Here is a 14537-nt window from a genome sequence, read left to right on the forward strand (position 1 = left end):
ACAGCCTAATGTTAATGCATGTTTGCTAATTATACAACTATAACTAACGATACAGTAGGACTAGGCAATCGTGCAGACCGTTTGTTTTTCCCTCGGCTGGGTGACTGCGCCCATGTCCTATTTGGCCAACTATTTTATTTTTATTTTTTTTTAATAATAGGCTGTTTGTAAAGCAGTAATAGCTTTTGTGACTTTTATGTAACATATCTTTATAAACGTGCCACTATTTCACAGATTAAGACTGATGCGAATGCTTCCACACTGTAAACAGGCTGCTTAGTTCAATTGTTCAGTTGCGCTCTCCCCTCGCTCTTGCGCAGTGGTACTGGCCGGGACAACCGAGGTTTGAGCGAGTTGAGCGGCTCATGTGGAGTGAGCAGCTCGGTGCAGCGGAGCTGTGGAGATGGACGAGACTGTGCACTCGCTATTTGAACACCGGGTACAAGGTGAAGGAGACGGGCTTAAAACAACTCTGTCGTTGCGAGGGTGAGTGCTTCAGTCAAACTTATTCATCGAAACGCACTGACACACTACCGGGTGACTTGGTAGGGGTGCGCGCATCGCATGCTGTTTCTTTCTAGCTATTCTTTTTGAGTTGTTTCATAAGGATTCGCATTGTGGTCACTTTTAGCACAGTTTTACAATAATAACAGACAGACTTTGACTCTTAATACGGTTTTACTCTCAGGTTGATCCCTCCCTCACAAAGCAGCGGAGAGGTGTGTACGCGCGTGCCACAGTCTGCGCCTGCCCAAGTGCGCGCACGTTTCACACTGACTTCCCTGAATGTAGCTTGTATTTTTAGGGGTGATTCGACGGCCATTAATTAGGCTATATAAAATTACAGTTACACAACAGCATCACAATGACCTGTGTTTGTCTTTTTTTAGTTCGCACATTTTGACGCTCAAGATTTAAGCCTTTTTATTTATTAATATTGAGTTTTCACCTGTTGAAAGTCATCAAGGATGCAGATCCTTACAATTGCGAATTATCAAAGCTTAGTCACACACTCCATGGATACTGTGTGAGCCTTGTATGCAGTGTGTGTGTGTGTGTGTGTGTGTGTGTGTGTGTGTGTGTGTGTGTGTGTGTGTGTGTGTGTGTGTGTGTGTGTGTGTGTGTGTGTGTGTGTGTGTGTGTGTGTGTATTAGAGAAAGACGCGCGCGCACATGGGAGGGGGGCGTGGGAGAGAAAGGAGCAGCGGTGTGTTGTGTTGTGTGTGAGTGAGAGATGCATGGAAGGGGGGGAGCGGAGTGTGTGCGTGACAGAGACAGTGTGGAAGTGTGTGTGGAGGAGGAAAGAGAGAGAGAGAGAGAGAGAGAGAGAGAGAGAGAGAGAGAGAGAGAGAGAGAGAGAGAGAGAGAGAGAGAGAGGGCGGGGGTTCACGTGTGTGTACGTGCATCTGTGCAGTGTTACAGCAGTGGCAGGAGTAATGTGTGTGAGAGTGCAATGGGAGGTGGAGCCGTGCGTGTGTGTGTGTGTGTGTGTGTGTGTGTGTGTGTGTGTGTGTGTGTGTGTGTGTGTGTGTGCATGTGTGTGTTGTGGCTAAAAGAGTGCGCAGTAAGCCAGTGCATGCTGAGAAGGTAGTATTAGTGTGAAACTGTTTTACAGCATGTTCTTGTTTTCACTGATTTCAAATGGTCAGCCTATACTGTTTTTCAATGCTCTACAGGTCACCAGAAGACCCAGGAAGTGCTGCCTTAAAGCTTGTACTGTCTGTCTGTATGATATAGACGTAGATGGAGGAATGAGCAACTGCAGCACTCAGTCCATCAGCCTCTTTCAAACTGGTGGTTTCTATCTACAGAGCCTATTAGCATGTCCTGTTGTTGTTACATGACAGGTAATCCCTTGGGAACTGCTAATACTGATGTGGAAGTTGGCTGTCAAATGAAATGAATGAAAATACTATCTAAACATGCATCCACATACATCTGTCACGACTGGCTGGTGTGTAGAGGTCTGTTTACTGTGCACAGAGAGAAGATGGAGAGGCTATGAAGGGCGTGTGTGTGAGTGTAGCCTATGTGTGCGTGAAGAGAGTGGGGGAGGGAATCATGTTGTGTGTGTGTGTGTGTGTGTGTGTGTGTGTGTGTGTGTGTGTGTGTGTGTGTGTGTGTGTGTGTGTGTGTGTGTGTGCGTGTGCGTGCGTACGTGTGTGCGTGCGTGCGTGCGTGTGTGCGTGCGTGTGTGTGTGTGTGTGTGTGTGTGTGCGTGTGCGTGCGTACGTGTGTGCGTGTGTGCGTGCGTGCGTGCGTGCGTGTGTGCGTGCGTACGTGCGTGCGTGCGTGCGTGCGTGTGTGCGTGCGTGCGTGCGTGCGTGTGTGCGTGCGTGCGCGTGTGTGTGTGTGTGTGTGTGTGTGCGTGTGTGCGTGCGTGTGTGCGTGCGTGCGTGCGTGCGTGTGTGTGCGTGCGTGCGTGTGTGTGCGTGCGTGCGTGTGTGTGTCCCTGTGTCCCCGTGTCCCTGTCCCGGCTCATGACTGGTCAAGTCCTACAATCAAAGTCTGTTTTTAGCCTGATTTTTAAAAGTTGCTATTCACAAATCACCCCAATCCACATTTGGGAAACATTCAGCAGAGGGAAGACTATTGCTTTAGTGCTTCAACTTTAGCTACTTTAGAGATGTATACTGGGTCATTTAGTTGCCAATAGACACATGTGGGTTATTGGGTTGCTGTTCTTATATATTTGGGCTAATTTGTAAACTATGAGGTGCCAAAGGAAACTGTGTGTCTCTATCTTTAAGGAAAGCAGACATGTTGGTCGGTGTGTGTGTGTGTGTGTGCGTGTGTGTGTGTGTGTGTGTGTGTGTGGCTTAGAGAGACAGAGAGAGAGAGAGAGAGAGAGAGAGAGAGATGAGCTGTTGCGTGCAGCATGAGGAGGTGTGTGTTGTGCATAGAGTGAGTCGGAGAGTGGAGAAGGGAGGGGATGTGACAGTGGCCGTGTGTGTGTGTGTGCGCGCTTGCACGTGTGTGTGTGTGTGTGTGTGTGTGTGTGTATGTGTGTGTGTGTGTGTGTGTGTATGTGTGTGTGTGTGGGTCCATACGAGTGTGTGTGTCAGCACAGGAGCAGAGAGGGAGGGGGGAGTGTGTGTGAGAGAGAGTGGCTTGGAAACAGAAAAATAAGGCTTGGTAGCTGGTGCATATGCTGTGTGTGTGTGTGTGTGTGTGTGTGTGTGTGTGTGTGTGTGTGTGTGTGTGTGTGTGTGTGTGTGTGTGTGTGTGTGTGTGTGCGTGTGTGTGTGTGTGTGTGTGCGTGTGAGCGTGTGTGTGTGCGTGTGCGTGTGTGTGTGCAGTTTGTGTGTTTGTGCAGTGGCAGTGTGTGTTTTCTGCAGTCAGTCAGGAAGGGAGGTGTGTGTAGATCCCAGACAAGCGCAGTGTGTGCTACTGCTGTGTGTGTTTATGCATCTACTTTGTTTATGAAAGAGGGAAGGACTTTTTTGTGTGTGTACAGGCAATGTGTGTGCGTGGGCATGTGCAATATAGCAAGAGGGTGGTATGGTGGACTGGCCTCTATGTATGTGGAGGGCGTGTGTTGGCCTATCGGGTTTAGTTGTGAGGCTTCTTGGTGTGTGATTGTGTGTGCATGTGAAGCTGGTGGTTCGGTTAGTGCATGTTCTTTTCCTGTGTGCAGAAAAGCAGGTGGGACATTTGTGTGCATGAGAAAAGTGGACACACTAATCCCAAATAGACCTTTGTGTTTTCAATTTTAGCCCCAAATTTTAAAAGTACAGTTTTTGCACAATTTCATTTTAAATAATGTGTAAGAACTGGCACCACAACATCAAATGAAAGCTATCTTTATTTGGCACTTGTCCATTTAAAAAAAGTGACTTTTGAATTATACTGTATGGTATAGACTAAAAATCTGACAAGTCAATTCAGTTCAACTTCTTCTGTTGCACATACTTGTAAAGTTATGGTTGCTTTCCACACTTTGGGCAGCCATTGAACTGATTGAATTCCTAAATATATAAAAATGCACATACTTTTTGACTGCAGTGCACCAGGTCAACTTACAGTAATTGTCTGAGGAACTGTCCCTTAGCATCTATAGCTGCCCTGAACTCTTGTTCTCACCCTTCACTCCAAAGACCTGACATTTTCAAATACTGTTTGTCAGATTCATACAGCCATTGTAGGACTCCATGACCAATATCACAGAATCTCCGTAATCTCCCCTCCTGTGTAAGTGCATCTGAATCTAATCCAAACATATATGGGAGTGACAATGTTGCGTGACAATGGCTGGCTGCCTTGTATGTCATGTGTGTCCTCTGCGTGCGCACTTGGGTCTCTGTATAGAATGCGCTCTGATGTGTTGTTACTGTTTAGCAAGTGTGAGAATGCTTTTCTTTGTGGAGAAAAGTGTGTGTTTCCAAGCTGGAACGTGATATTGTGGCTTGGATATTTGAGAGAAGTGTGTGTGCATGCATGTGTGTGTGTGTGTGTGTGTGTGTGTGTGTGTGTGTGTGTGTGTGTGTGTGTGTGTGTGTGTGTGTGTGTGTGTGTGTGTGTGTGTGCGTGCGTGCGTGTGTGTGTACAGTGTTAATAGGGGGAGGGAGTGTGTGAGCTGGGTGAGGGAGGAGAGAGGGAGAAGATATTTGTGCGCAGTGTGTGTGTGTGTGTGTGGGTGTGGGCGTGTGTGTGTGTGTGTGTGAGTGTGTGTGTGTGTGTGTTTGCATGTGTGTGTGTGTGTGTGTGTGTGTGTGTGTGAGTGTGTGAGTGTGTCTGACTGATGGGGAGGGGTGTGTGACTGAGAGCCTGTTTGCGTGCCTTCTGTGTGTGTCTGGGCCAGAGAGGGGGGAGGGTGTCGGGGCTGTGTGTGCATGCACATGTGGACTGTGCAGAGTGTGCGTTTGTTTGTGTGTTTTTGTGTGTGTTCAGTGGCTGCATTAGTACAAGTGAAGAAGGTACAGAAAGAGGAGAAACAAGAGAGTCAGCAGAGATGGTTGTAAAGGCTGTGGTGTAGAAGGCGGTATTTGGCTGGTGTCAAAGATCCCGAAACACTCTAGTATCAGGAGCGGGCACATGCAAAAACAGTGTAGACGTTTTTCCAGGAAAACAGTCAGGTAATGTTTGTAGGTCCAGGTCCAGTTTAGCTCACATTTTACACACACACACACACACACACACACACACACACACACACACACACACACACACACACACACACACACACACACACACACACACACACACACACACACACACACACACACACACACACACACACACACACACAAACACTTGATTAGGAAAAATGTTGTTGTTAGTTGTTGTTACATCTAAGAAGCAATGCAGACCATATCTAGCTAGGTAGATCAATATACTATAGCCAGCATCTAAGCTCTTTTCCATTTATTTTGCTGTACATGTTTTGATATCCCCATTTTACGTATTACTTTCTAACATAAAAAAGCTGCTAAAAATAGTCTTTGTACTGCATTTGTATTGGTAGACTTCACTGTCCCCACAGAGAAATGTTGTCCTTTTCATTTGACGCATCCTTCAATCATGACCTCAGGGCAGTGGTTCTCAAACCTCTCACACCGAGTACCAGCGGGCCTAAACAAATCAGGACTAAACCGGGTCTGAAATACACCTATATTATAACAGGGTGTTCACCAAAAAAAGACACCAAGCTAAAGCATAAATCAAATAAGTAATAATTCACCTGTCATAAAAGGTGAGCAGATCTTCAGTCGGCACCTCAGTTAGGACCTAGCGGGTAAACTATGCATGTTTTAGTTTCATGACTCAAGTGAAATAGAATAATGAGTGATGTGATCGATGACGAAAGTATATTGTGCTAACTAACTAACCAACTAACTAATAATTCACAACTAATCCACCAACTTGTGTCTGTTCAGGCGTGGATGTGGGAGGAAACGAAAGGGGACCCCTGTCAAAGTGTTTGTGCGTGACTCCAGAGAAGGCGCTGTACAAGGTGTGTGGTGTGTTTAAAAATCAGTTTTTGACCCCAGCCTGAAGGATCCATGGCCTGTTATAATGTGCGAGTCTTCTTTGAACCTAAAAGTTGTTTAAGTGGATCAATGTTGTTTACAAGTTTGGATGTTGTTTATTACCAAATCTTCAATATAGTGACTTTTCCTGTTGTTCTGTAGGTAAAGGAGCTGCAGTGAATAAAAATAAGACCGTGTCTCCTCACAAACTGTAAGTTTCTGTTATCTAGAAATATAATTTCAAAAACAATTATCCAGTGCTAATCCTGTGTCAATGTTATGTTGTCATTTTGGTAGTTTTATAATTTATGAGAATCTGTCTTTCTTGCCCCATTTTTTATGGTAAATACTCAAAGCATTTAAAGTGGGTGAATTATATTTTATGCCACCTGGAGCATAAAATGTGTCTGGTGTGCTTTATCATCACCATACATAAAAAAGGAAGGCATTTAGATTTGCAATTACATTATAGCTGTAAGAGAGAGGCAGAGATGCCCTGACTCTCCTGCTCTTCTGGTCCCGAGGTGATCCCAGGCCAGCTCAGAGACATGGTCCCTCCAGTTTGTCCTGGGTCTTTCCAGGGCCTCCTCAAACTGGGAGAGGCCTGGAACGGCTCCCCAGGAAGGCGACCAGGAGCTCCTCCCGGATGACTGAGCTCCTCACTGTATCTCTAAGGCAGCTCCCAGCCACCCTGCAAAGGCAACTCATTTTGACCGCTTGTATCGGCAATCTTGTCGTTTCGGTCATTACCCAGATCTCATGAGCATAGGTGAGGGTAGGAACGCAGATCAACCAACACAAATCGAGAGCTTTGCCCCTGTCTCATCTTAGCTCCTTCTTGGAATGGGATGGAGAACAAGTCCTTGAGATACATGAAGTCCTCCACTTGAGGCAAGGACTCCCCACTGAACTGGAGACGGAAAGCCACCATTTTCCGGCCAGTGGAAAACCATAGCCTCGGATTTGGGGGTGCTGATATTCATCCCTGTCACTTCACTGCAGAAAATTGCCCTAGTAGACGGTGTAGGTCCTGATTTGATGAAGCCAACAGCACCAGCTACTTTGATCAAACTTTGTAACACTAAACATAACTGCAGAAACCTCAGAAACAAATGTAAACATGCACATATTAAAATAATTGACATTGACAGGTGTTTACTGTTCATTTCTTTCAGTCCTAAAGTCCCCTTTGGTTTCAAGAGCAGTTCTTTCTCCACACCAGCTACACCTGCCTCTTCTCCACTCCCTACAGCAGCAATCTCTGCTCAGACTCCTCCTCCTGTCAGCTCTGCATCACCCCCACAGGCCACCCCCTCTGTCCCAGGACACACCTTTAGTTCTCCTCCTGCACCCAACTGTCGCATCCGGGAGGTCCACTGTGGAAATCAAGTTCGTCTTGTGGTTATCGCCATCCAAGACATCGCAAAAGGAGAGGAGATCACCGTGGACTATAGTCTGATTGAGTGGGGAGAAAGCCTGGTCAGTGTTATGTCATTATTACACTCGCATCGTCCATAGATTTATACCAACCAAACCATAAAAGTTCAGGAAAGGGTGGTGGAACAGTTAACTACTCGTGAATAGTGTCAAAATGCTTTAAAGGGAATGCTAAATTTTGATTTGTTTTTAATTACACAAACTGAGTTATTAATTCAGTATGACAACACAATCCCTATTCGCAAGGTATACATTCTACAGTGGAGTTACTATGGCAATGGCTTAGCACTATAGTTCATTTTGTACATATGGCAGAGTAGCAACAGTAACCATGATTATAGGTTTCATCCTTTTCCCACTCATTAAAAGGAGAATCACAACAATATGGATAAATATGGTTTTGCTATTGCTATTCAGAATCAAAACTTATTTTTGAATGTTTTAATTTAATTTGTCCTCTCTTTTTCATATAGGGATTCCGAGGAAGTTTGTCCCCAACACAAATGGAATCTAACTTTGAAGCAGAAAACGGCAAAGTCAAAAAGGTAAACGTTTTAGCGATAACAACCAACAATTAAAAGTGTTATTAACTTTAATTTAGTTTTTCCATTCATTATTGCACGTGGCATTGTTCTTGCAGGAGGACGAGCCTCTCCCGCTGACTGTCCCACACCAAGAGCCGGTTACATCCTCATGGCCCCTTTCTCCGTCAGCCTCTCTGATGTCTGATGGCAGTGGCTCAGAGCGGGAGGAAGAAGACACCAGTCCACAAGGACGAACACCCCAGCGCCGGAAGAAGCACAGAAGCACTCTCTCAAAGAAAAGGACCCCCCATCGGACATCGCCCGGCCGTGCTCAGCAGACCACAGTCAGCCATGTTCCTCACGACCAAAACAGTCCTATGTCGGAATCTCTTCCACTGCCGCTGCTTTCTTCACCCTCCTCCTCATCTTCAGCAAAGTTTAAAGGTCCTCACCGGACCCAGACCTGTGAGTTTTGCGGGCGCCATTTCCGTTCCCTGGGCCGTCACTTGGACAAGCATCACGCCCATCAGCCAGAGGTGTGCTCAGCCCTGGTGGAGAGATACACAAAGATGCCTCACTTACAGGCCCAGAGCACCCTTTCTGATGTTACACGCTCCCATTTCCCACTGCAAGCAAAGCCGTCAGGGGAGGCAGATGCTCAGGACCAGTCACCAAATCCACCCACGGTAACAGAAGCTCATCCTTCGCCCGCCATGTGTCCACTCACCACTCCTTCAACACTAAGCGCGATGGCCGGTCCGGTCATGAAGAGAAGCCCAACTTCTGCAGCTCGGACCCCTCCGAGGAAAGGGGGGAAGAAGAGGTCAAAGACAGACATGGAGGACGAGGAGGGAGCGGATTCCGGACCGAAAGGAACAAAAGGGGAGACTGCTTCTGCTCAGAGTCCATCCACTAAAATGGAGGCAGATGACATAGAATATGATGCTGAGTATGACAGTGGGACTGAAGAAACAGAAACGCCATTAAGGTACTGAAGTCTTTTTGCTGTTGTTAATTAAAGGCCCTATACCAGATTTTATTCAACTAGTGGAACAAAGTTAATTTTGTCCTTCTTCAAATTATTATAAAAGGAGATAATTGTGGAAAAAAATACTGTGCATTTAATTATAAAGCGTTTGTATCATAAACTTGGAGGCCATAGCATTTCTGTGTCAGTGACCTTGAAAAGTGACCGTGCCAGTTGTAAAATGTGCTTATATAAAACCATTATAAACTCATTACTGTTAAGAATTGAGATGTTAGACATGTTTAGGAATTACTTTGGACCACAACAGACAATTGAATTTACTTGCTCTCAGTGTAAACAAAAGGGCCTTTAAAGGAATTGGGGACCGTTTTTTAAATGCTGAGATATGTTCTTACCTTTGCTTAGACGAGTTGATGCGTAGCTGTCTGGTCTTTATGCGTGCGCTCAGTCACGTAAACAGAGCACAGACAACGTTAGCATTTAGTCTCTCCTCTTCGCATCTATGGATCCAAACAGAGGTGAAGTTAGAAGCGACCAAGCTCTTCCACATTTTCCCTATTTTAATACAGCTACATGAGCCTGTACACGATCCAAGTATAGTCGATTTTCTAAGCGAATTAAACGGGGAACTATACTACTACTATATTGCAAGGCGTAGTATCTGCTAATCTGCTTAGAAAATCGACATGTTTAATTTTGTGTGACTATACTTGGATTGTGTACAGGCTCATATAACCATATTTGAATAGGGAAAACGTGGAAGAACTTGGTCGCTTCTAGCTTCACCTCCGTTTTGGATCCATAGATGAGAAGAGAGGCTACATGCTAACACCTTCTGTGCTCTGTTTACGTGACTGAGCGCACTCGTAAAGACCAGACAGCTATGCTCAACTCGTCTAAGCTAAGGTAAGAACATATCTCAGTATTTAAAAACGGTGGCCTATTCCTTTAAGTCTAACTCTAAGTATTTGCACTGTCTGGTTACCAAAATGTACATGTTTCTTCCAAAATGCAAAAAAAAAGAGTAGCAAATGTCAAATTAGATGTGACCACCATGAGATGAATCCGCTGTGTTGTTGTCGGGGCAACAGTGGCACAGTTTGTAGAGCGGGCCGCTTGTTCTCCCTCCTAAGGCAAGGCAAGGCAACTTTATTTATTCCGCGCATTTCGTACACAAGGCAACTCAATGCGCCTCCTAACTGTTGTGTCCTTGGGCAAGACACTTCTCCAGTGTCAGCATACACTGGTGGATGAATGAGAGAGCGTGAATGGGTGAGTGGTTTCATGCTGTAAAGGGCTTTGAGTGCCGATGTAGGTGGAAAAGCATTATAAAAGTTGATACATTTACAATTTCCAAACCGCACACGTCTGACAGTTCTATCAATAATGTACTTGAATTATGAAGCAACTTAAAAATAGAGAAAAGGTATGTTAGTTGCATGAACAGATGACTTTAGATATTTGCACACTGAATGGGGCTTTGATAGTGTTCAGCGGTAAATCCTGTATTCATTTCATTTATTAATTTATTTGAATGGGACAGTGCATATTAATGAACAGACAACTAGTGCTGTAAATATGCCGGATTTAGCTCAAGGCCAATTTCCATCCGCAGTCCCATGAGGATTCTTGTATGTTCTTATTTCAACCGTCTGTGTCTCCTCTTGCAGCTCTCCGGGACGTCCCCACATGCTGCCTCTCCTCTCCTCCTTGTCGTCGCTAGTTCTTTACCTGCGACGACTGCAGCACTCGGCCTTCCTGTCTCTGTCCCGGCAGCTGCAGTCAGCCGAGGCCTGGAGACTTTTGTGCCACTCCAGCCTGTCACTTCTCATACTGTACAACAGACGCCGTGAATGTGAGGTCTCCAAACTCTTGATCTCCGAGTACCGCACTCGCGTCATTCCTCAGTGTCCTGTCCCCGTCCCACCTGGTGCCCCGCCCGCTCTTACCCCCCTGGAGGCCTCTCTCTCCCCATTTGAGCGCCTGGTACTGACCCACCTGCCCAGAGTGGGTGTTCAGGGTAAACGTGGACGGATTCAGCCGCTTATTCTCCCTCCTAACTGTGAGCCATGTCTGGAGCTCCTCTTACAGACTCGCGAAGGCGTCGGTGTGGAACCCATTAATCCCTATATGTTCGCGCGGCCATACCACTCCCCAGCCACCCCGCTCCGAGGCATTGAACTGCTCCGTAGCTTGGCCCGCTCCAGTGGTATCCGTAACCCCCGCACTCTGACTCAGGCAAAAGTGCGGAGGCAGGTGGGAATCCTCTCCCAGCTCCTCCTCCTGGGAGAGGGGGAGGAGCCTGGGCAGCCCAAGTCCATCGCTGTGGAAAGGCTGGAGCGCTTTCTGGAGAGAGAGTACCATGTGATTCAAAACTGCACCGACATTGGCCAAGACCCGGGACTGATGGGCAGAGTGGGCCGGGTGGTGCTGTGCGGAGAGCGGGATGGGGTACTCTTCAGAGGCATGAGTCTCAACCACATCTGTCTGGAGCTGGATGGTGAGTTAGGAGTGGCTGCTCAGTTCAGGGCTTTAGATTTTGTTCTCTGACCACTTTTTCAAATGTTACCTTTTTTATATATATATATATATAATAAAACGCTGGTATTATGTATAGATCAGTAGTTTTCAACTGGTACGGCTTCAGGACCCCCCGCCTGTCATGTCAAGCTGCAAGCCTCGTTGACTCTTTGCAGATTGTCCCTGTTATAGTAAATTCGAGACCAAACGTTACTGTATTTTCAAAGAGTTTTGTTAATTCGAGCACTCAATCATGATGCAAAAACTTTTCAAAACTATTTATCAACAGGGATTATTACTCACCCAACAGTTGCAAATCCTGGAGGTGCATTATAAAAACAGGTGTGTCTTATAAAATCATATGATGGTATGATTGATCTCACCAAATCAAAGTGGTTATTGAGAGAGTTACTGGCAGAAATAGAAATGTACAAGTGTCTTGGGTAGCACTGTGTTGACATAGAAACCTTCCTGTATGTCTTCTTCGCAGTGATGTCAGAGAACTCGGGCGACGCGTATTCAGAGAGAGAGTCCGATGGAGAAACTGTGAAAGAGAAAGCAGAGCCTTCAGAGTCAACCCTTTCACAGACCCCGGCTCCTGCTCTGTCAAATGTCAAGATCAAGAATAACAAACGCAGCAAAAAGCCCAAAATTACACAAGTTCCTTCAGATCCTTTGCTAATCCTTCCTTCACCTACCAGTCGAAGGGGCACAGGTATGTGTACAGCTATTATACGTGCAGTTCATCAATATGAAGTTTGTCAATTAAATCCTCTATCCATTTCAGAGCAGTGTGAATTTTGTTGTCCATAATTAGTTTTGTCTGTATTTATTGAGTAAAACTATGACTAAATGTCTTGATATTTTTTATTGAGTAACAAAATACATTTTGAAAATGCAGAGAAGGGACAAATGCAAACAAGGTTTACCTAATTCCAAAGGCAATCTTTGGCATCTGGTGCTGGAAGACTTTATGAATCATGCCCTTTAAATGTCCATTATGGGTTTAATTAACTATATTGGCCTGACATTCCTTCAAAGATTTAAGTATATGAACACTCACAATCAAAATTTTAAGACCACTTGAAAAATGGCCAAAAAATTTACTTTATTTTGCATTATTGGATCTTAACCAGGTTCCAAGTAGAACTTCAATAAGCAACAATAAGAAAAGGGAGTGAAACAACAAACAATGTTGAGCAAGTGTTTTATTGAAAACAAACATTAAACTGAAATGGGCTGTGTTGCAGCTGATCAAAAATTTAAGACCACATGCCTTTAAAAGACCAAATCTAATAACAATAATAATTTCAACGTGGTCGGATTGTTGAGCTGCATAAGCTCCCATCAAGGTGAGATGCAATAAGACAATCATTTGGAATGTCTTAATTGATCCTCAGGGTTGTGGAACAAAAAAGTTACCAGCTCTGAGGCAAAGGATCCTTGACCAAATGAAGGACACTATTGGATGTGTACTTTTGTGCAATAGTAATTTACAGCTGAAAATCAGCTCAATACACATTTACTTCCGTGTTCCCCTTTGGTTTGCAAGCATCTGTCTAATTATCAAAATAGTGAATTTTCTCCATCAGTATTAATGACTCATTATGATGTTCCCCACTGATCTAGACTGTAAAAATCTTCACAAAAAACATTGTTGATAAATCACTTGCTGATTCTTAGAATATACTGAACGTATATTTCATAAAACACACACAGGCAAACAAATCCTCACGACCAAATGTGTTTTGGTTAAGACATTAAAAAAAAAAAGTTTACATAATAAAACTGGCATTTAAAGGGTTATAATTACTGAATTTGGCATTTTGGAAAAGACATGATGTAGTTTAGGAGATTTATGCAAAAAGAGGGAGAAAATGTACAGGGATTTATTACCTTTTTTAGGAGTGTACATTTTTGTACACAAGAGTCACGAATAATGCAAAATTTGAGGATGGCACAAGGGTTAAATATCTGCTGTAAATAATGATGGATGGTCTTTTCTACTGTAACATTTTGTGCCATGCTCACCAACCTATTCAGTTCAGGTTTAGTTTTGACTGACAAGTTCAAACCACGCAGACAGGCGTGTAGAGCCATTATAAATGATGGTAGTGGAGCACAATTAGCACAATAGTTGTAATTCATTTTCTCAAAGCATGTTCTGCTGCCACAGGGAAGCGTGGTGTCCTGAAGCGTCCCTGGTCTGAAGCAGAGCGCGCGGCGGTGGAGGAGCATCTGAACCAAAACATCACTGAGCTTCGAGTTCCTGCCAAAGCCGACTGTGAGCGCTGCCTGCAGAACAGCCCGCTGCTCGTCGACAACCACCGCGACTGGAGGGCGGTCAAGTTCTACTGCCACAACCGCATTCAGCTGTTAAAGAAGATCCAGAGACGAGAGACACAGCTGCAGCCTCTGTCTGTCTGCTGACGGGAGACAAGACTGATGATGATAGTGAGAAATGGCTTCATTAACCACCTGAACCGAGTTTAGCTTTACCCAAGTCTAAAAGCTTCTTGAAAAAAAAGTGTCAGAATACCAACAAAAAAAAGACAAAACCGAGGATGAAAATCCAACAAAAAGTGATAGGAAAGTGACGAAAAATGTGACAAAAACGCAACAAAAAGCAATGAAAGAATAGCCAAAAAGTGACGACAATGTGGCAACAATGCGAGGAAAAAGACCAAGCCTTTAGATTTGGGTAAAACTGAACTGGAGAAAATGCGCTCGATTAAGGAGGAGGGTAAGAGGGTAAAAAAACAACAACAGGAAATTAAAAAGTTTGTTTTGTACCAATTTCTGTCATGATAAAACATCTGTTCTCTTGTTGACGTCTGTATTTTCTTTTTTTATATAAAGAAGTTAATTATCCATATTTGCCCAGCTGCCAATAACCTGGGAGGTGATGCGATAAGAAATGGGTTTGTTTGTTTGTTGGTGTGCGTGTGTTTTTGTCCGGCTTTGTTTGTGTACTGCAACAGGAGACCGCTCAATGTGCCCAATGACCAAGAAATCTTTCAAATGAAACTCAAGTGATAAAATATCATGGCCAGTCCACGGACGTTTCTGTACAGCTGTAAATAGAACACAGAAATATAAC

The 14537-nt window shown here is 44.6% G+C and overlaps 1 protein-coding gene across 1 annotated transcript; it reads left to right on the forward strand.

The window, feature by feature from the left end:
- The first annotated feature begins 331 nt into the window (after positions 1–331).
- Positions 332–13919, forward strand: LOC306961317 (uncharacterized protein). The gene is made up of 9 exons (XM_079554011.1): positions 332–486; positions 5876–5952; positions 6131–6179; positions 7144–7447; positions 7879–7950; positions 8046–8917; positions 10588–11417; positions 11928–12152; positions 13614–13919. The coding sequence occupies exons 1-9, from the start codon at positions 404–406 to the stop codon at positions 13865–13867; spliced, it is 2766 nt and encodes a 921-aa protein (XP_079410137.1). The 5' UTR covers positions 332–403; the 3' UTR covers positions 13868–13919.
- Positions 13920–14537: the final 618 nt, after the last annotated feature.

This window comes from Gobius niger (assembly GCF_951799975.1).
Source record: "Gobius niger genome assembly, chromosome: 3".
Lineage (NCBI taxonomy): Eukaryota > Metazoa > Chordata > Actinopteri > Gobiiformes > Gobiidae > Gobius > Gobius niger.